Source organism: Bubalus bubalis, chromosome 3 (genome assembly GCF_019923935.1).
Source record: "Bubalus bubalis isolate 160015118507 breed Murrah chromosome 3, NDDB_SH_1, whole genome shotgun sequence".
Classification (NCBI taxonomy): Eukaryota; Metazoa; Chordata; class Mammalia; order Artiodactyla; family Bovidae; genus Bubalus; species Bubalus bubalis.
Window position 1 is genome coordinate 71,490,640 of NC_059159.1, and position 23,399 is coordinate 71,514,038.

Consider the following 23,399-nt stretch of genomic DNA (forward strand, 5'->3'; position numbering starts at 1 on the left):
GGTTACCCTGGAGAGGAAACCCTGGAAGCCAAGCCTCTGCTCCTTCACTGACCTGTGAGAAGGTAACTCGTGATATCTGAGTCTCTCTCCCTACTTAGTGGACCTAATAAAGACCACATTATTCTTTAAGGTAAACATAAAAGCACAGATCAACCTCTTTACGGTGTAAAAGCTAATTACACCCGCCTCTCACTGCACCGTGATTACTGATTTTTCTTTTATCTTTTTCTGTGTGTATTTATCAATTATACCAATTAAATGGACAGTTGGAAAATGATATGAGCTTCAAAATTAGAAACAAGAGTCATGGGTGCATACAATTTTATATAAAGATACAGAGAGATATATTCATACCTATATCTAAACATGTCCATTAGATCCATTATATCTATACATCCATTATATCTATGTATGTTTATAGATAGTCAGAGATATAGAAATGGTTCCCTTTATATAAAATGCTTAAAACAGTAATTATCATGTAGTAAGTAGTCATACTATGGTTGCTGTTCTATTATCAATATCATATATACACATAGATATATCAACACCATCAGTTCACTTCCGTTGCTCAGCTGTGTCCAACTCTTTGCGATGCCATGAATCGAAGCACACCAGGCCTCCCTGTCCATCACCAACTCCCAGAGTTTACCCAAACTCATGTGCATCAAGTCGGTGATGCCATCCAACCATCTCATCCTCTGTCGTCCCCTTCTCCTCCCGCCTTCAATCTTTCCCAGCATCAGGGTCTTTTCCAATGAGTCAGCTCTTCACATGAGGTGGCCAAAGTACTGGAGTTTCAACTTCAACATCAGTCCTTCCAGTGAACACCCAGGACTGATCTTTAGAATGGACTGGCTGGATCTCCTTGCAATCCAAGGGACTCTCAAGAGTCTTATCCAACACCACAGTGCAAAAGCATCAATTCTTCAGCGCTCAGCCTTCTTCACAGTCCAACTCTCACATCCATACATGACCATAGGAAAAACCATAGCCTTGACTAGACAGACCTTTGTTGGCCAAGTAATGTCTCTGCTTTTCAATATGCTATCTAGGTTGGTCATAACTTTCCTTCCAAGGAGCAAGCATCTTTTAACTTCATGGCTGCAATCACCATCTGCAGTGATTTTGGAGCCCAGAAAAATAAAGTCTGACACTGTTTCCACTGTTTCCCCATCTATTTCCCATGAAGTGATGGGACCAGATGCCATGATCTTACTTTTCTGAATGTTGAGCCTTAAGCCAACTTTTTCACTCTCCTCTTTCACTTTCTTCAAGAGGCTTTTTAGTTTCTCTTCATTTTCTGCCATAGGGTGGTGTCATCTGCATATCTGAGGTTAGTGATATTTCTCCTGGCAATCTTGATTCCAGCTTGTGCTTCTTCCAGCCCAGCAATTCTCATGATGTTCTCTGCATATAAGTTAAATAAGCAGGGTTGACTTATATGACTTAAATAAACAGCCTTGACATACTCCTTTTCCTATTTGGAACCAGTCTGTTGTTCCATCTCCGGTTCTAACTGTTGCTTCCTGACCTGCATATAGGTTTCTCAAGAGGTCAGGTGGTCTGGTATTCCCATCTCTTTCAGAATTTTCCACAGTTTATTGTGATCCACACAGTCAAAGGCTTTGGCATAGTCAATAAAGCAGAAGTAGATGTGTTTCTGGAACTCTCTTGCCTTTTCCATGATACAGCAGATGTTAGCCATTTGATCTCTGGTTCCTCTGCCATTTCTAAAACCAGCTTGAACCTCTGGAAGTTCATGGTTCACGTATTGCTGAAGCCTGGCTTGGAGAATTTTGAGCATTACTTTACAGGCATGTGAGATGAGTGCAATTGTGCGGTAGTTTGAGCATTCTTTGGCATTGCCTTTCTTTGGGATTGAAATGAAAACTGACCTTTTCCAGTCCTGTGGCCACTGCTGAGTTTTCCAAATTTGCTGGCATATTGAGTGCAGCACTTTGACAGCATCATCTTTCAGGATTTGAAAGAGCTCAACTGGAATTCCATCACCTCCACTAGCTTTGTTTGTAGTGATGCTTTCTAAGGCCCACTTGACTTCACATTCCAGGATGTCTGGCTCTAGGTGAGTGATCACACCATCGTGATTATCTTGGTCATGAAGATCTTTTTTGTACAGTTCTGTGTATTCTTGCCACCTCTTCTTAATATCTTCTGCTTCTGGTTATTGATATTTCTCCCGGCAATCTTGATTCCAGCTTGTGCTTCTTCCAGCCCAGCGTTTCTCATGATGTACTCTGCTCTCTATATCTCTGCACATTACATAACTCAACAATTGTACCAGGATGCCTGCTAAAACTAGACTTGTTTGCTCTAACAGGGGAGCCAAAAAGCCACTAAGTCATAGAAAATCATCCTGGAGACTGCAGTCAGCTGCCTGGCTTGGACCAGGCGGGGGCAGGTGAAGGACCCTTTGCATATTGTCACACCAGCCACCTCTCGTGCACCAGCTCAGATGCCCTTGGCCTCACCTCTCTCTTCCCCACAGTATCCGGACACTGCAGGGCAGACCACTGCTGTTGGGCAGAAGGTTGTATGGCGGCACTGGTCTAGAGTCAAGACTCTCTGGAGTTAGTCAGTTTGCCAGGAGAAAAGTACTGCACTTTCTATTCATCTGTCAGTATAATTCAGAGCCAGTTTTTATTTATGTATAAAACTAAAAGAGACATGACATTATTTGTTCTCTGAGTTGGTGATCAAGCAATTCTACATGGGTACATGAACCACAATGGATATCTGGATGTTGGGGGCACAGAAGAGCCCAATTTTTATTTTTGAAATAGACCTTACTTTTAAAAGCCAAGGCTGTGATCCATGACGGGGATATATGTATATATAGGAATGTATTTAACTCCCATGTCCCTAGGTATAGAACATTCAAAGAGCACTAGGTTAGAACAACTGTTAAGATTATTCATTGATTAACATTGAACAAGATTGTTCAAGATTAACATTCCCCCAATCTACAAAAGTAACGGAGAAATTATTGAAACAAATAACACTTAATGTCTAAATTTTACTTCATATGTCTATCAGTTATCTAAGGTCAATGTGGGTTCTACTCAAAGCTAAAGATAGAAACTATACTGGGGTAGAAACCAGACTATTAGGTGTAAGTTAGCCTCTTCGTCCTCATGTGGGAGGCACTAACCTTTTGACCTTAACCTCTTCAAGGTGAACACAAGAAGATCAACTCATTTTGAGATGGTCTGGAGGGAAATTAATATTTTTATGGAGTTTTTAAGAGAGACTGTGAATCATTACATTAGGAAATCAATATATAGCACTAATTATATGTTACTTTTAGTATTAATAACATAACCTTTATAATTAAATATAGTGAGATTAAACCAAACAGAATGAACTGTGAAGTTTTTGCTTGGCGCTGGTCCTCTGTTGAACCTGCCACCATGTCTCGTCTGCCCTAGGCACTTCTCTAACCCACCTCTCAAGTGCTACTGTTCTTCTGGCCCTAAGCCTCCTCTCTCGTCATGCATTACTTTTCTCAAGTGATGGTATCAGCAACCAAGGCTTATCTACCAAACTGAAGCTGAAATCTCAACAGTGATATGGGCTACCATCTGTTGAGCACTTTGCTATGCTCTATGCTTCACAAACATCAACCCAGTTAACAGTCATAATTATGTGTCCCCCAAAAAGATACGCGGAAATCCCAACTACCAGGACCTCAGCATGTGACCTCCCCTGGAGACAGTAACAGAGGTGATGGAGTTAAATATGGTCATTAGCTAAGGCCTTGACCTAACGTGACTGAAGTTGTCATAAATGGTATTAATTTGGGCCCAGAAACAGACGCACAGAGAGCCGATGATGAGAAGACAGGGAGGAGACAGCCGGCTACAAGCCCAGGGGAGAGTCCCTGAGCAGATTCAGTCCTGCCAACACCATGACTTTAAACTCCCTGTGATTCAACAGAGCTGTGAGACCACAGATTTCTGCTGCTTAAGCATCCCATCTGTAGTGCTTTGTCATGGCAGCCTAAGCAGATTAATACAGAAAGAAGAAAAAAAAGAGACTCAGAGAGAGAGAAATTTGATGTTAAGTTATATGTTCATCTGGATGAGCTGAGTTTAGGAGACATTCATAAGAGCACGTTCTTCTATGGAGCAGAAGGGCTCTATTCCACAAGGCTGATAGAAATTTCCCAGAACATGCAAATGGAACGCAGGGCGTGCCAAGAACCAGACTCTTCCTCCACAGGTGGCCTGGGAGGGAGATGGGACCTACCTTCTGGTAGTCCTCCTTGGACCTCAGGGCTGCCCCCACGTGCTCGGCAGAGGTCGGGTAGATGGCGGAGCGGTACTGAGAGCCGTAGTCGTTGCCTTGGCGCATGCCTGGGGAAGAGGAAAGCGCAGGGTTACTGGGGTGGCCCGGGCCATGAGGCCAGTGTCACACGTCCTTCAGGACGCGCGTCCTGCTAAGTGCTCGTTTCAGTTTCATCCTGACACAACTCTCCTTGAACAAGCAGGCAACGTATCTGTTTTGCTTTGCCTGTTTTAATTATAACGTATCTGCGTTTTAGCAAAATTTATCTCAAGTCTCGCATCATAGTAGATGCTCTACAAACATGCGTTCTTCCATGCAGATATTGAAGTCATAACCATTTTTCGATTGTGAAGCACTGTGATAACACACTGTTTCTGTGGATTCTAATGAGAGACTCTGTGTGGCAGGTGGTACCATCCCTTGCTTGGCAGATAAGGAGATGGAATAATATGCGGAGAAGTGCCTGGCGTGGTGCCCTACACAGAGGAGATGCCTAATAAATGACAAAGTGACTGATGCGCAACGGGTTTCAAGAGTTTGCCTAAGGTCATACACCCAGTCAAAGGAAAACCTGGCATTTTCAAGGCAGCCCAGGGCACTTTCACAGTCACAGCAGCTCGAGTGTAGAGCTAACAGTAGCTCAAGGTCAACTTCTAACTGAATGATGGAGTCCCCATCTTACACTGCCACCGGCCCGTCAGAGATCCCCTACAGATCCCCATGCTGCTGAGGAAAGAACTTCACACGCATTTACTGCGTCACTAAAGCATCGGTTTCAGTTTTAACAAGTACCCGCAAACTCCTCCCATAAAAGATGCAACCTTCCTAAAGCAACAGTTCCAAGTTCCCGAGCCCCCAGCGTGGTGCTGCTGCTGTTGCTGTTGGGTTGCTCGGTCCTGGCCAATTCTGCGACCCCGTGGAGAAAAGCCCCCAGGATCCTCCGTCTCTGCCCATGGGATTCTCCAGGCAAGAACACTGGAACGGATTGCCATGCCCTCCTCCAGGCAGCTTAGGTGACTTCCTAGAAATCCCATTCTCTCACCTGTGGGACCCCCTCTTCTCCTCCATATACAAAGGTCACAAGGGGGATCAGGAACTCATTATTAAAAAGCCAATATCAATAATGACATTGAAATATTAATATTGTATACTAAAGATTAACCATCCCATACCTCCAATAAGCACTGAGTAATATCAAATTAGGATATCTATTTCATTTCTTTGTAAGTTATATATTCATTTAAGTATTATAGTGGTGGTACTATAGTGTAGATACATATTAGTAGGAGCTTCCAAGGTGGTGGTAATGGTAAAGAATCCACCAGCTAATAGGAGACAGACACTGCTTTGATCCCTGGGTCGGGAAGATCCCTTGGAGGAGGGCATGGCAACCCACTTGAGTATTCTTGCCTGGAGAATCCCATGGACAGAGGAGCCTGGCAGGCTACAGTCCATAGGGTTGCAGAGTCAGACACGACTGAAGCGACTTAGCATGCACCAACGCATATATTATATTAAGTATTATTTATAGTATATGATATGTATGTATTCTTGCAAATGTTACTTAAGAGACTGTGTAAGAGAGTGGATAAATATACATTCCAGAATGTTCTCTGTCTTCTTCAGTTTTCCCTCCTTCTCTTACAAGTAGGGCTTCTCCAGTGTGACTATATCCCACCCTTTTGTCCTAACATCTATTTGCATAATGGCAGGATGGTAGCATCACTGTTCCTTCTGAAATATTCCTGTGAAGAAAAAACACTGCCAGATGACTGATTTTTAAATCAAGTCACATCCCTCTCCATTTAGCACAAGATGCAGAAAACCAGGTTCTCCATGTGGCAGTCAGTCAGTTCAGTCCCTCAGTCATGTCTGACTCTTTGCAACCCCATTGACTGCAGCACACCAGGTCTCTGTCCATCACCAACTCCCAGAGGTTGCCCAAACTCATGTCCATCGAGTCGATGATAGAATCCAATCATCTCTTCCTCTGTCATCCCCTTCTTTTCCCGCCTTCAATCTTTCCCAGCATCAGGGTCTTTTTAAATGAGTCAGTTCTTTACATCAGGTGGCCAAAGTACTGGAGTTTCAGCTTCAGCATCAGTCCTTCCAATGAATATTCAGGACTGATTTTCTTTAGGATTGACTGTTTTGATCTTCTTGCAGTCTAAGGGACTCTCAAGAGTATTCTCCAACATCACAGTTCAAAAGCATCAATTCTTTGGTGCTCAGCTTTCTTTATAGTCCAACTCTCACATCTGTACATGACTACTGGAAAAACTATAGCTTTGACTAGACAGACTTTTGTTGGCAAAGTAATGTATCTGCTTTTTAATATGCTGTCTAGGTTGGTCATAGCTTTTCTTCCAAGGAGCAAGCATCTTTTAATTTCATGGCTGCAGTCACCATCTGCAGTGATTTTGGAGCCCAAAAAAATAAAGTCTGACACTGTTTCCATTGTTTTGATCTTTATTTTTTGAATGTTGAGTTTTAAGCCAGCTTTTTCACTCTCCTCTTTCATTTTTATCAAGAGGTTCTTCAGTTCCTCTTCACTTTCTGCCATAAGAGTGGCAGAATCATCTGAGGTTATTATGTATCTGAGGTTATTGATATTCCTCCCAGAAATCTTGATTCCAGCTTGTGCTTCATCCAGCCTGGCATTTCACATGATGTGCTCTGCATAGAAGTTAAATAAGCAAGGTGACAACATACAGCCTTGACGTATTCCTTCCCCAATTTGGAACCAGTTTGTTGTTCCATGTCCAGTTCTAACTGCTGCTTCTTGACCTGCATAAGATTTCTCAGGAGGCAGGTAAGGTGGTCTGCTATTACCATCTCTTGAAGAATTTTCCACAGTTTGTTGTGACCAACACAGTCAAAAGCTTTGGTGTAATCAATAAAGCAGAAGTAGATGTTTTTCTGGAATCCTCTTGCTTTTTCTAAGATCCAACAGATGTTGGCAATTTGATCTCTGGTTCCTCTGCCTTTTCTAAATCCAGCTTGAACATCCGGAAGTTCATGGTTCACATACTGCTGAAACCTCACTTGGAGAATTTTGAGCATTACTTTGCTAGTATATGAGATGAGTCCAATTGTGCAGTAGTTTGAACAGTCTTTGGCATTGCCCTTCTTTGGGATTGGAATGAAAACTGACCTTTTCCAGTCCTGTGGCCACTGCTGAGTTTTCCAAATTTGCTGGCATACTGAGTGCAGCACTTTCACAGCATCACCTATTAGGATTTGAAATAGCTCAGCTAGAATTCCATTGCCTCTACTAGTTTTGTGTGTAGTGATGCTTCCTAAAGCTCACTTGACTTCACATTCCAGGATGTCTAGCTCTAGGTAAGTGACCACACCATTATGTTTATCTGGGTCATGAAGATCTTTTTTGTATAGTTCTTCTTTGTATTCTTGCTACCTCTTCTTAATATCCTCTGCTTCTGTTAGGTCCATACCATTTCTGTTCTTTATTGTGCCCATTTTTGCATGAAATGTTCCCTTGGTATCTCTAATTTTCTTGAAGAGATATCTAGTCTTTCTCATTCTATTGTTTTCCTCTATTTCTTTGCATTGATCATTGAGGAAGGCTTTCTTATCTCTCCTTGGTATTCTTTGGAACTCTGCATTCAGATGCTTAGATCTTTCCTTTTCTCCTTTGCCTTTTGCTTCTCTTCTTTTCACAGCTATTTTGTAAGGCCTCCCCAGGCAGCCATTTTGCTTTTTTGCATTTCTTTTCCATGGGGATGGTCTTGATCCCTGCCTCCTTACAGTGTCACAAACCTCCATCCATTGTTCATCAGCCACTGTGTCTAGCAGATCTGATCCCTTGTTGTAAGGGATTTGATTTAGGTCATACCTGAATGGGCTAATGGTTTTCCCTACTTTCTTCAATTTAAGTCTGAATTTGGCAATAAGGAGTTCATGATCTGAGCCACAGTCAGCTCCCGGTCTTGTTTTTGCTGACTGTATAGAGCTTCTCCATCTTTGGCTGCAAAGAACATAATCAATCTGATTTCGGTGTTGACCATCTGGTAATGTCCATGTGTAGAGTCTTCTGTTGTGTTGCTGGAAGAGGGTGTTTGCTATGACCAGTGCATTCTCTTGGCAAAACTCTGTTAGCCTTTGCCTTGCTTCATTTTGGCCAAATTTGCCTGTTACTCCAGGTATCTTGACTACTTACTTTTGCAACTCCATGTGCAGTTGTTTAAATCTATTTAAGTTTTTTTTTTTTTTAAGAGAAATAGCATGTGAGGAAAAGAGAGCCTGCAGATGGTTATATTATTTATATTTTTCAACAAGTTTGAGTAAGATTACATACATCTTGTACACAGAAGACAATAATTATCTGTGTGTGTATCTGGAGGTCTCTAAATTATCATAAGATTATGGAAAATTGTGGCTTATGGATAAAGACCTGCTTTTGAGAAAACAGAGTGAGAATAATGAAGAATCCCTCCCAGGATATGGTTTACAGTGGGCTCTTGTACTGGTGATATTTTCACAGATTATCTGGCAGAAGGATGACACAGTGAAACCCTTAAGTCTACCTCCATGTCTAGAGCTCCTCTTGTAGTGATATGACAACCTAAGGGGTAGAAACATCTGGGAGATTTCACAACATTGTGTGGCTGGGCAGAAAAGAGGCACACGGCTGTCATTCTGGGCAAGCATGAAAGGTAATTGTTGTTGCTGTTTAGTCACTCAGTTGTGTCCGACTCCTTCTGACCCCATGGACTGTAGTCCACCAGGTTCCTCTCTCCACGGGATTTCCCAGGCAAGAATACTGGAGTGGGTTGCCATTTCCTTCTCCAGGGGATCTTCCCGACCCAAGGGTCGAACTGGCGGCTCCTACATTGGCAGGTGGATTCTTTACTGCTGAGCCACCAGACAAGCCCATGTATGGTAATGGATTTTTATAAAAAATAATTCATGGATTTATTTATACAATTAAGAGTTCATACTACTACTGCACTCTGGGACAGGAATTTCTGGACTCTTCCTTGAAGCCATGACCCCTTGACTCTACATTCTAACTTGATCATTGTAACATTGATCATTGTAACACTGTCATACTGATATGGCTCCTGCCACTGTTGTCCCTGTCTTCCTGTGCAGATTTGGGCTGTCCCCAACACACTGTGCACAGAGGAGTAACTTTAAAGAGGGGTGACTTGAGGACCTCCCTGGTGGTCCAGTGGGTAAGACTCTGCCTTCCAATGCAGAGGCTGCTGGTTCAATCCCTGGTCAGGGAGCTAAGATCCCACAAGCCTCGTGGCCAAAAAGCAAAACATAAAACAAACAATATTGTAACAAACTCAACAAAGACTTTAAAAATGGTCTGCATTAAAAAAAAAAAAAATCTTTTTTTTTTTTACATAGAGAGGAATAATTTTATGGGCATTACCCATAGCTCTACACCAGACTCACTGAACCTTTTACCTTTTGTACAAACCCAAACTACACATCAATTGGAGAGATGGAAGTTATTCACACAGTTACAGCCACATTTGTGGGCAGAAATCTTTCCAATTTTAATTTACAGCCTGGACCTCCTGATCACGTCCGTTCTTAGATGTTCTAATAAAACTAAAAGCTCCTCCTGTCAGAAACAATACACTCTCTTCCTGGTCACTCTGGCTAAACCCATGACTGACCAGAAAGGAAGACAAGAGAGTGTTAAAGAGATATAGTAGTGGATGGAGAGAAAACATCAAAACCTTTGTTCAGATTTCTGTAAGTCTTGAGTAATACTAGACTAGGAGTTAACTCTCCAGTGTACTCAAGGATAAGGTTATTTTGATTATATTTTCCCATCAGAGTTCATCCTCAGGAAGAGGTGTAATATCTTAAACTCAAACCATACATCCATATCCACACACACGTGTGTGTATTTGGTCACCTGCAATCCATGTACTTTCCTTTCACTAATGAAGGCACTTATTAAATGGATGGGGGTGTGTGTGTGTGTGTTTTCTGTCATGTCTGATGCTTTGAGACCCCATGGACTGAAGACTGCCAGGCTCCACTATACATAGAGTTTTCCAAACAAGAATACTGGAGTGGGTTGCCGTTTCCTACTCCAGTATTAAATGGGTAGAAGCTTCAAATCTGAAAGCAGATGGTTCACTAGGAAATATGATCTGATGCTCAACAGATTGAGAAACATATAGAACTCCGGCTTTTCTGTTCTTATTACTTTTAATACATTGCATTTGTAGATGTTTAGCATCATTAAACTTTCCACCATTTCTTTCAACCTCCATTGGTTTATATAATGAACGCCAAACAGTAATTCAGATGTGAGGAAAACCTGTTTACTAAATCTCGTGTAAGAAGTCTAGGACTCAGAGCTACAAGAGATTGTTTTCAAGTCTGTCTCTACCACTGACACATTTTACATTTTATGCAAATTTCCTAATCTTTCTGAGTGTCAAACCTCTTCTGTAGAACAAGGATTATAAGGGCCTAACCTATCGATTTGTTTGAGAAGTAAACAAGATGAAATTTAAAACAGATCGTCAACTACAAAAAAATTATGTTAAATCGTTTTATTTTTAAAACTTTTCATAATCTTAGAAAAGCTCCTAATAACTAGTTTGAAATAAAAATAACAAATGATGTCACACAAGATACTCTAGTGCTTAGTTGCTCAGTTGTGTCTGACTCTTTGTGACCCCATGGACTATAGCCCCTCAGGCTCCTCTGTCCATGGGATTTCCCAGGCAAAAATACTGGGGTGGGTACTCGAGGAGTAACCCTTTTTCCCCAGGAAAGCATTATTTAAATTAATACCTCAGATACTCAAACAGCAGGGGTCACACAGGTAAATGATCATGATTCATTTAACATGTGTAGAAATGTATTATTCTGTTTTTAACTAGTTTATTACTTTTTTAAAAACTAGAATTACCTTCCCAGTTATATTTTTTTTTCCCAGTTATATTTTAACTTTGTTAATCTCCATCCCAGCTCTTCATTTCAACAGATCCAAACCTAAGAAAAGGGAAAAACTCTTTGAGTGAATTCTCCCTCCCCTGCTCCTACCCATGAAGAGCTTTCAAATGCAATGTCCTCACTCTTGGTCTCTAATTTGAAATTAGGAAAAATCTGGCCTGTTAATATTATCTCGTCTCTCTCAAGCTCACACCCACTGGGTTACCAAAAAGGGAGAAAGAAAGACTTGCAGAGTGGGTGGTAGAAAGAAACAAAACAATTACAAATTATTTTTAAAAAACCCAATTTTGAAAGGCCTTCTTTCTGACTTCCTGGCTTCTTTACTTCCTTCCACTCATTCATCCATTTTCCCCTGAATCAGGCAAGGTACTAGGTCCGGGGATTCAGAAATAAGACAGTCTCATTTTCCAATGAAGTCCCCCTCCTAGAACAGGGAATGCCATCCGAGGATTTGAACCTACGTGTCCCTGACTGATACACAAGAAGTCGGAGCAAACCGCCGGAAGACAGCAGGACAAAGTGTGTGTGCACGGTGCAACTGGTGGCGGGCGGAGACTCCCAGCCCGAGACCCAGGAACAAGGACGAGCTTGGTCTACACTGAGGGCTGTGAGGAGACAAGACTGGGCTCCGCCAAGTGTCCTGCAAGGAAGTGAAGTCAGTCGCTTGTGTGTGAGACCACACAGGTATTTTGAAAGGACACACAGGAGACCAGAGATGCATGGAAAGATCCATTTCGAGGGAGCCACAGATTCCGGTGGGACCCTGAGTGAGCATAATCATCAAAAATCCAGAGCTCTCTTTCACAGATTCAATGAGTGTTGCAAAGTTCATTGTGCCTTCCACTTGGCTTTGGGAAAACGAAGATAAATTATTGACATTAGCTGGCTGTCTTCACATCCCAGGAAAGTAAACAATGGACTTGCTGCAGGGGGTGAAGAGAGATTAACTGGCTCAGAAACAACATTCTGTACTTAAAATTCTTCCAGAACCCTCTCTGCACTGACTGATGGGGACTGGGCTTTGGGGCATTCTTGGAAAGAACTGACCTCTTGGCATGCACAACTGTTTGAGGTTTCGCCATCTACCTTCTCCAAATGAGATCTGAAAGGCACAAGCTATCCTGAGACTGCTCTTAGATTTCCCTCTCTCTCAGCAGGGTCAGAGAAAGTGCTGGAAAAAAGAGAAGTGCTTAGTCTATAATGAAGCAAAAAGACTGAGCAGATGACTTCTCATCTACCCAGTAGCCCTCTAAACTTCAGCTCCTCATTGGGTGCTAGCCCTTTTTTACATATTCAGACTCGAGAGATGAGAAATATGTGTGAACATGGGAATTTTAAAGGGAAGTTCACACAATGAGTTGTTGAGAGGTAATTATTTTAAGAAATTTTAGGAGTCCCCAGCTGATAGTGAACAACAGGGCAAGGAAGGACACATTCCTAAGGGTTGGGGGTTACTGACTGTGTTGGGAACTTCAAAGGGGCAACTTCACTAGAGGACTACCCATGTTGGATGCAGAAACAGGGTGACTCCCACCAGGATAAATCTGTATTCTCATCTACAGACTGTTGCTAGGGAGAAAAACAAATCTCAAGCCACGTCTGCTGAATGAAGCAGAGAAACTGGCATGAGTTTTGTCAAGAGATGGTTCTGTTTCTAATTCCACCTCTGTGCAATTATTAACTGGGCAACCTCAGCCAAGGGACTAGATCCATCTAAGCTTCAGTGACTTCATTTGGGAAGATGGGGATGGTAATGCGTACTTCACAGGGTTGTAAGGTGTCTTACACTGAAGCTCAATAAACACATCTCCCCTGTCCCCTTGTGACTTCTAATGCAGAAATTCAAGGAGGAGAAGTTTTCAACCTAGTACTTAACAAATTTTAAAATTCTGTCAAGAAAAAGAGTCAGTATCTAGCTGAGTCCAGTAAACTTGTTAGAGCTTTAGCTATACCACAGACCATTGAGCCTGATCTCAGTTTCCAGAAATGTCTGTAATGTATCAACAGAGAAATGTCTACAATGTATCAACAAACAGATACAAATGAAGAGAGCCAAGCTGTGATCACTAGGATGAACATGGATCCACCTAGAATCCACACATTTTAACCTCTCTGGCCTCAATTCATCATCTATATAGTAAGGATTTCGGTTCAGTTCAGTTCAGTTCAGTCCCTCAGTTGTGTCCAACTCTTTGCGACCCCATGAATTGCAGCATGGCAGGCCTCCCTGTCCATCACCAACTCCCGGAGTTCACTCAAATTCACCTCCATCGAGTCAGTGATGCCATTCAGCCATCTCATCCTCTGTCGTCCCCTTCTCCTCCTGCCCCCAATCCCTCCCAGCATCAGAGTCTTTTCCAATGAGTCAACTCTTTGCATGAGGTGGCCAAAGTACTGGAGTTTCAGCTTTAGCATCATTCCTTCCAAAGAACACCCAGGGCTGATCTCCTTTAGAATGGACTGGGTGGATCTCCTTGCAGTCCAAGGGACTCTCAAGAGTCTTCTCCAACACCACAGTGCAAAAGCATCAATTCTTCGGCGCTCAGTCTTCTTCACAGTCCAACTCTCACATCCATACATGACCACTGGAAAAACCATAGCCTTGACTAGACGGACCTTTGTTGGCAAAGTAATGTCTCTGCTTTTGAATATGCTATCTAGGTTGGTCATAACTTTCCTTCCAAGGAGTAAGCGTCTTTTAATTTCATGGCTGCAGTCACCATCTGCACTGATTTTGGAGCCCAGAAAAATAAAGTCTGACACTGTTTCCACTGTTTCCCCATCTATTTCCCATGAAGTGATGGGACCAGATGCCATGATCTTCGTTTTCTGAATGTTGAGCTTTAAGCCAACTTTTTCACTCTCCACTTTCACTTTCCTCAAGAGGCTCTTTAGTTCCTCTTCACTTTCTGCCATAAGGGTGGTGTCATCTGCATACCTAAGGTTATTGATATTTCTCCTGGCAATCTTGATTCCAGCTGGTGCTTCTTCCAGCCCAGCATTTCTCATGATGTACTCTGCATACAAGTTAAATAAGCGGGGTGACAATATACAGCCTTGACGTACTCCTTTACCTATTTGGAACCAGTCTGTTGTTCCATGTCCAGTTCTAACTGTTGCTTCCTGACCTGCATACAGATTTCTCAAGAGGCAGGTCAGGTGGTCTGGTATTCCCATCTCTTTCAGAATTTTCCACAGTTTATTGTGATCCACACAGTCAAAGGCTTTGGCATAGTCAAGAAAGCAGAAATAGATGTTTTTCTGCAATCTCCTGCTTTTTCCATGATCCAGCAGATGTTGGCAATTTGATTTCTGGTTCCTCTGCCGTTTCTAAAACCAGCTTGAACCTCTGGAAGTTCATGGTTCACGTATTGCTGAAGCCTGGCTTGGAGAATTTTGAGCATTACTTTACTAGTGTGTGAGATGAGTGCAATCGTGTGGTAGTTTGAGCATTCTTTGGCATTGCCTTTCTTTGGGATTGAAATGAAAACCGACCTTTTCCAGTCCTGTGGCCACTGCTGAGTTTTCCAAATTTGCTGGCCCATTGAGTGCAGCACTTTCACACCATCATCTTTCAGGATTTGAAATAGCTCAACTGAAATTCCATCACCTCCACTAGCTTTGTTCGTAGTGTTGCTTTCTAAGGCCCACTTGACTTCACATTCCAGGATGTCTGGCTCTAGGTGAGTAATCACACCGTCGTGATTATCTAGGTCATGAAGATCTTTTTTGTACAGTTCTTCTGTGTATTCTTGCCACCTCTTCTTAATATCTTCGGCTTCTGTTAGGTCCATACTATTTCTGTCCTTTATCGAGCCCATCATGGCATGAAGTGTTCCCTTGGTATCTCTAATTTTCTTAAAGAGATCTCTAGTCTTTCCCATTCTGTTGTTTTCTTTCTTTTTTTTTTTTGTTTCTTATATGATATTATAAATGTTTTAATGCCATTCTCTCAAGTCATCCCCCCTCCTCCATCTCCCACAGAGTCCAAAAGACTGTTCTATACGTCTGTGTCTCTTTTGCTGTCTCGCATACAGGATTGTCGTTACCATCTTTCTAAATTCCATATATATGCATTAGTATACTGTATTGGTGTTTTTCTTTCTGGCTTACTTCACTCTGTATAATAGGCTCCAGTTTCATCCACCTCATTAGAACTGATTCAAATGTATTCTTTTTAATGGCTGAGTAATACTCCATTGTGTATATGTACCACAGCTTTCTTATCCATTCATCTGCTGATGGACATCTAGGTTGCTTCCATGTCCTGGCTATTATAAACAGTGCTGCGATGAACATTGGGGTACACGTGTCTCTTTCAATTCTGGTTTCCTCGGTGTGTATGCCCAGCAGTGGGATTGCTGGGTTGTATGGGCAAATCAATCAATGTAATACACCACATTAACAAATTGAAAAATAAAAGCCATATGATTATCTCAATTGATGCAGAGAAAGCCTTTGACAAAATTCAACATCAATTTATGATAAAAACTCTCCAGAAAGCAGGAATAGAAGGAACATACCTCAACATAATAAAAGCTATATATGACAAACCCACAGCAAACATTATCCTCAATGGTGAAAAATTGAAAGCATTTCCCCTAAAGTCAGGAACAAGACAAGGGTGCCCACTCCCACCACTACTATTCAACATAGTTTTGGAAGTTTTGGCCACAGCAATCAGAGCAGAAAAAGAAATAAAAGGAATCCAGATTGGAAAAGAAGAAGTAAAACTCTCACTGTTTGCAGATCCTCTACATAGAAAACCCTAAAGACTCCACCAGAAAATTACTAGAGCTAATCAATGAATATAGTAAAGTTGCAGGATATAAAATCAACACACAGAAATCCCTTGCATTCCTATACACTAATAATGAGAAAATAGAAAGAGAAATTAAGGAAACAATTCCATTCACCATTGCAACGAAAAGAATAAAATACTTAGCAATATATCTACCTAAAGAAACTAAAGACCTATATATAGAAAACTATAAAACACTGGTGAAAGAAGTCAAAGAAGACACTAATAGATGGAGAAATATACCGTGTTCATGGATTGAAAGAATCAATATAGTGAAAATGAGTATACTACCCAAAGCAATCTGTAGATTCAATGCAATCCCTATCAAGCTACTAACGGTATTTTTCACAGAGCTAGAACAAATAATTTCACAATTTGTATGGAAATACAAAAAACGTTGAATAGCCAAAGCAATCTTGAGAAAGAAGAATGGAACTGGAGGAACTAACCTGCCTGACTTCAGGCTCTACTACAAAGCCACAGTCATCAAGACAGTATGGTACTGGCACAAAGACAGAAATATAGATCAATGTTGTTTTCCTCTATTTCTTTGCATTGATCACTGAGGAAGGCTTTCTTATCTCTTCTTGCTATTCTTTGGAATTCGGCATTCAGATGCTTATATCTTTCCTTTTCTCCTTTGCTTTTCGCTTCTCTTCTTTTCATAGCTATTTGTAAGGCCTCCTCAGACAGCCATTTTGCTTTTTTGCATTTCTTTTCCATGGGGATGGTCTTGATCCCTGTCTCCTGTACAATGTCACGAACCTCCGTCCATAGTTCATCAGGCACTCTATCAGATCTAGTCCCTTAAATCTATTTCTCACTTCCATTGTATAATCATAAGGGATTTGATTTAGGTCATACCTGAATGGTCTAGTGGTTTTCCCTACTTTCTTCAATTTAAGTCTGAATTTGGCAATAAGGAGTTCATGATCCGAGCCACAGTCAGCTCCTGGTCTTGGACTGGAATGGGTGAATTTAACTCCAACAACCATTATATCTACTACTGCAGGCAGGAATCTCTTAGAAGAAATGGAGTAGCCTTCATGGTCAACAAAAGAGTCCGAAATGCAGTACTTGGATGCAATCTCAAAAATAACAGAATGATATCTGTTTCCAAGGTAAACCATTCAATATCACAGTAATCCAAGTCTATGCCCCCAACCAGTAACACTTAAGAAGCTGAAGTTGAATGGTTCTATGAAGACCTACAAGACCTTTTAGAACTAACACCCAAAAAAGATATCCTTTTCATTATAGGGGACTGGAATGCAAAAGTAGGAAGTCAAGAAACACCTGGAGTAACAGGCAAATTTGGCCTTGGAATACGGAATGAAGCAGGGCAAAGACTAATAGTTTTGCCAAGAAAATGCACTGGTCATAGCAAACACCCTCTTCCAGCAACAAAAGAGAAGACTCTACACATGGACATCACCAGATGGTCAACACTGAAATCAGATTGATTATATTGTTTGCAGCCAAAGATGGATTTGGGTTAGATCCTTTAAAAGCAGCTTTATTGAGGTATAATCAACATATCATAAATTGTATATATTTAAACTGTACAATTTGACCAATTTTGACATATGCATAAGCCATGAAATCACCCTCACCACAGTCAAGATAATGAACAGTTCTAAAAGTTTCCCCGTATCTCCCTTCCTTTGTTTTTTGGCTACAGGTGGGACTTTAGTTCCCCAACCAGGGATGGAAGCCATGTACCCTGCATTGGAAGTGTGGAATCTTAGCCACTGTATGAGTATGTACCCACTGTATGGGTATGAGTCAAGTGCCCCTCATACCCCTTTCAGATCTCCCCTTCTCACCACTCCCAGCCCCCACCCTAAAGCCCAAGGCAAACACTGATCTAAATTCTGTCATTATAGACTCATCTGTATTTTTTTTAGAATTTTATACAATTGGAATCATATATAATATGTACACTTTTTTTTTTCTAACTCAACTATGTTGTTGTATTGGAGAAGGCAATGTCACCCCACTCCAGTACTCTTGCCTGGAAAATCCCATGGATGGAGGAGCCTGGTGGGCCGCAGTCCAAGGGGTCACTAAGAGTCGGACAAGACTCAGCGACTTCACTTTCACTTTTTACTTTCCTACATTGGAGAAGGCAATGGCAACCCACTCCAGTGTTCTTGCCTGGAGAATCCCAGGGACGGGGGAGCCTCGTGGGCTGCCATCTATGGGGTTGCACAGAGTCGGACACGACTGAAGCGACTTAGCAGCAGCAGCAGCATGTTGTTGTATGTTGCTTTCTTTTATTGCTGAGCAGTGTTCCATTGATTAAATGTAAGTCACTCAGTTGTGTCCGACTCTCTGAGATCCCATGGATTGTAACCCACCAGACTCCTCTGTCCATAGGATTCTCCAGGCAAGAATACTGAAGTGGGTAGCCATTCCCTTCTCCAGAGGATCTTCCCGACCCAGGGACTGAACCCAGGTCCCCCGCATTGTGGGCAGATTCTTCACCATTTGAGCCACAGGGAATTTCCATTGATTGGCTATGCCAAATATGTCCATTAGTCATTGACATACTAATGGACATTTGGGTTCTCTGCAGCCTTTGGCTATGAAAATATAGCTACTGTGATCATTCATGTACTGGTTTTGTATATATGCTTTCATTTTGTATATATGCTTTCACTTCTCCTGGATAAATACCTGGGAGTGGAATGGCTGGTACATTTGTATTTTTTTTTAAGAAACTGAAAAAGTCTTCCCCGAGTGGTTATAACATTTTCTGTTACCTACCAGCAATGTATGAAGGCTCCAGTCATCTTATATCTACTTAAATACTTGGCATGATCAGTCATTTTTAATTTTAGCCAGTGTCAAATATGTATAATAGTATCTCACTGTGGTTTCAAAATAATCTGGAGACAAGATCTCACTGGGCCCTAAAGTCCTCCAGCAGGTAGATGAACCAGCATCCCCCACAGCAAGAGATGGCACCTCTTATTATCACCCATGTGACCATTCCTGACACACCTGGACTTTAATTCAGGTGTTTGAGACAAGTCTTATTCATGTGGAATTATCTCACTTTACCTGACTGAAAATTAATTCTGTCCATTTTAAATGACATCTAATTTTAAAGTTAAAATACTAAGTTAACACTCAGAGAAAGGTTGAGGGCCTGCCCAACGCCAGTGCTGATCGGAAACTAACTAATACAAAGTCGTGCTCTTAATCACTACTGTCTCACTCTGGGATATAGTGAGGGGCAAGGAGCCCTGGCATGCTGCAGTCCATGGGGTTGCAATGACTCAGACATGACTTAGCAACTGAACAAACACACCAACCTCAACTTGTACATTATATATCACTTAAGTAGAAAAAAAATGAAGTAGCACATAGTGGACTATGAAAGATATCACATGGCTCCCTTCTAAAAGGAAATACTCCGTGTTCCCTATCATTTCCCAATATTCTATTTTTTTAACACAACGTATCTCAAAAGAGATAAAGAAAATTGCTATGTAACAGAGGTGTCAAATATTCACTCTGTGCCTAAAAAGAAGGATTTGATTTTCAGTAATGAAAAAACACTATTTCCGTAACCATAAATAAATTAGTTTGAAAAGATGTGGTGATTTCTTCCTAAAAAGCAAAAAAAAAGAAATCATTTTAATATAGCTTTGCTTTTATGAAAGGGAAATTCTATTTGTGACTGGGCAAAGGAACTATTTTAAACTATTATATCTTTTTAAAGAATGTCTGGGACTCCATATCCACTTGTACTACAAACTCCCAATTTTGACCAATGAATGAATCTTGAAATATTCAAACTATCATCAAAATGTATGAAAATTTCCAGAATGTTAAAACTTCTATGTCACTGTTTCTTATCCAAATCTTAAAGTTTTGTAGCAATAAGTCAGCTAAAGTATTTCCCTACAGAACATTAGGCATGAAATTAGATTTATAAGATGTTTACATTTGAGTCAATACCAAGCACGTATGTGCACATACATTCACAAAGCTAGTCTTTCATCATGGGCATTGTTCATATTATTAACAAAAGTAGCAATCAACAAGTTACTCAGGTGGCTCAGTGGTAGAGAATCCACCTTCCAACGCAGGAGACACAGGAGACCCCGGTTCGATCTCTGGGTCAGGAAGATCCCCTGGAGATGGAAATGGCAACTCCAGTATTCTTGCCTGGAGAATTCCACGGACAGGGGGGCCTGGTGGGCTACAGTCCACAGGGTCGCAAAGAGTCGGACACAACTGAGCACAAGCACCAGGAATCAATATTGCAATGCCTTTATAATTTCTAGATCTGAATACAGAAAGGTACATACATGTACAAAACTACATAAAACATAAATGCAGTTTATTAACGTATTCACATTAATATTCTAATACTATATATGGCAAGATATATTACTATACATTTTTATGATAAAGTGAAAACATAACCACCACTTATGCCAAGAAACAGAGCATTATCGGCAACCTGACGACCCACCATGTGTCCCTACTGATGACAGTCCCTTCCCTTTTTCAGTAGTGACCATACCTGAGTTTATAACAGTCATCACCTTTTAAAAAAAATTTACATCAGTGAAGTTATACTGTGGTTTTCATCTTTCACTAACTGTTATGTTCATGAGATTGTTCTATTTTCTTCCTTTTCATTGCTTTGAAATATCCCTTTGTATGAATAGATCATAATTTGTTTATCCATTCTATTGCTGATGAACATTACCAGCTTGGGGCTGCTAAGACCTGGATTCTGTAATATATGTATGAATTTCACTTGAATACATACCTAGAAATAAAATTCTTGGCTTGTTGGGTTTGCATGTCCTCATCTTAACTAGATGTTGAACCATTTTCCAGAGTAGGTGTACCAATTAATAAACCTACATCAAAGCATGAGAGTGCTCAGAGCTCTAAATGTTTACCAATTCATTCAAGTCTGTTAATGTCAGACTTTACTTTTTGTTAGTATGCTTGCTGTGGAAAATTCTGAAAGAGATGGGAAAACCAGACCACCTGACCTGCCTCTAGAGAAATCTGTACGCAGGTCAGGAAGCATTAGAACTGGACATGGAACAACAGACTGGTTCCAAATAGGAAAAGGAGTTCGTCAAGGCTGTATATTGTCACCCTGTGTATTTAACTTCTATGCAGAGTACATCATGAGAAATGCTGGGCTGGAGGAAGCACAAGCTGGAATCAAGATTGCTGGGAGAAATATCAGTAACCTCAGATATGCAGATGACACCACCGTTATGGCAGAAAGTGAAGAAGAACTAAAGAGCCTCTTGATGAAAGTGAAAGAGGAGAGTGAAAAAGTTGGTCAAAGCTAAACATTCAGAAAACGAAGATCATGGCATCTGGTCCCATCACTTCATGGAAAATAGATGGGGAAACACTGGCTGACTTTATTTTTGGGGGCTCCAAAATCACTGCAGATGTTGACTGTAGCCATGAAATTAAAAGACGCTTACTCCTTGGAAGGAAAGTTATGACCAACCTAGACAGCATATTCAAAAGCAGAGACATTACTTTGCCCACAAAGGTCCATCTAGTCAAGGCTATGATTTTTCCAGTAGTCATGTATGGATGTGAGAGTTGGACTATAAAGAAAGCTGAGTGCAGTTGAATGGATGCTTTTGAACTGTGGTGTTGGATAAGACTCTTGAGAGTCCCTTGGACTGCAAGGAGATCCAATCAGTCCATCTTAAAGGAGATTAGTCCTGTGTGTTCATTGAAAGGACTGATGTTGAAGGTGAAACTCCAATACTTTGGCCACCTGATTCGAAGAGGTGACTCATTGGAAAAGACCCGGATGCTGGGAAAGATTGAGGGCAGGAGGAGAAGGGGACGACAGAGGATGAGATGGTTGGATGGCATCACCGACTCAACGGACACGAGTTTGAGTAAACTCCAGGAATTGGTGATGGACAGGGAGGCCTGGTGTGCTGCAGTCTCTGGGGTTACAAAGAGTTGGACATGACTGAGGGACTGAACTGAACTGAACTTGCTGTCTAATGAAATCTCACTTGATCTTAATTTGCATTTCCTTGATTAATAATGGCATAGATTATCATTTCATCTTTCCTCACCGCTACAAGTCCTTTGCCCATTTTTCTAGTCAGTGGCCTGCATTTTTAAAAATCTATTGCAGATATTTTTTAAATCTGCTTTTTATATGCCTTGGATATTAATATGTTGGCAAATATAATCTACTCTTACATCTTTTTATGATGTTTTTTGATGAACCGAAGTTGTGATTTTAATATTGTTAAATTTATCAAATAGCGTCCCTTATGGCTAGTGCTTTTTATATCTTGTTTAAGAAACACTTCTCAAACCAAAGATCATAATAATACTATCTATGTGAAGTTTTGTAGTTTTGTTTTCACATTTAGGTCTGTAAAATATTTAGAATTTATTTTTTCACTCCTCTTACAGTATTTTAGATTTTCTTTTTAACGTATTTTTATTGAATAATTTATTTGTATTATATTCATTTCAGGTGTACCACATGGTGAGTCCATATTTTTATGGACTATACTTCATTTTTAGACTATACTTCATTTAAACCACTGTATACAAAACAGATAACTAATAAAGACCTACTCGATAGCGCAAGAAGTCTACTCAGTACTCTACAATGACCTATATGGGAAAAGACTCTGAAAACGAGTGGATATGTGTATAGAATAGCTGAATCAGTTTGCTGTACACCTAAAACTAACCCAGCCTACATGTTTACTCAGTCATGTCCGACTCTTTGCAATCCCATGGACTGTGGCCCTCCATACTCCTCTGCCCATTTTACTAGCATGTGAGATGAGTGCCTTTGTGCGGTAGTATGAGCATTCTTTGGCATTGCCTTTCTTTGGGATTGGAAAGAAAACTGACCTTTTCCAGTCCTGTGGCCACTGCTGAGTTTTCCAAATTGGCTGGCATATTGAGTGCAGCACTTTCACAGCATCATCTTTCAGGATTTGAAGTAGTTCAACTGGAATTCCATCACCTCCACTAGCTTTGTTCATAGTGATACTTTCTAAGGCCCACTTGACTTCACATTCCAGAATGTCTGGCTCTGTTCCATTGATCTATATTTCTGTCTTTGTGCCAGTACCATACTGTCTTGATGACTGTGGCTTTGTAGTAGAGCCTGAAGTCAGGCAGGTTAGTTCCTCCAGTTCCATTCTTCTTTCTCAAGATTGCTTTGGCTATTCAACGTTTTTTGTATTTCCATACAAATTGTGAAATTATTTGTTCTAGCTCTGTGAAAAATACCGTTAGTAGCTTGATAGGGATTGCATTGAATCTATAGATTGCTTTGGGTAGTATA

At 41.0% G+C, this 23,399-nt stretch overlaps 1 protein-coding gene across 4 annotated transcripts in view; it reads right to left on the bottom strand.

Moving 5' to 3' along the window:
* MSRA (methionine sulfoxide reductase A) overlaps positions 1 to 23,399 on the bottom strand; it is a 381,803-nt gene that overhangs the window by 95,704 nt on the left and 262,700 nt on the right. For all 4 annotated transcript variants that reach the window (XM_006064315.4, XM_025281356.3, XM_006064312.4 and 1 more), the window contains one exon: positions 4,270 to 4,376. In XM_006064315.4, coding sequence (XP_006064377.1) covers positions 4,270 to 4,376 — 107 coding nt within the window. The remainder of the gene's footprint in view (positions 1 to 4,269; positions 4,377 to 23,399) is intronic.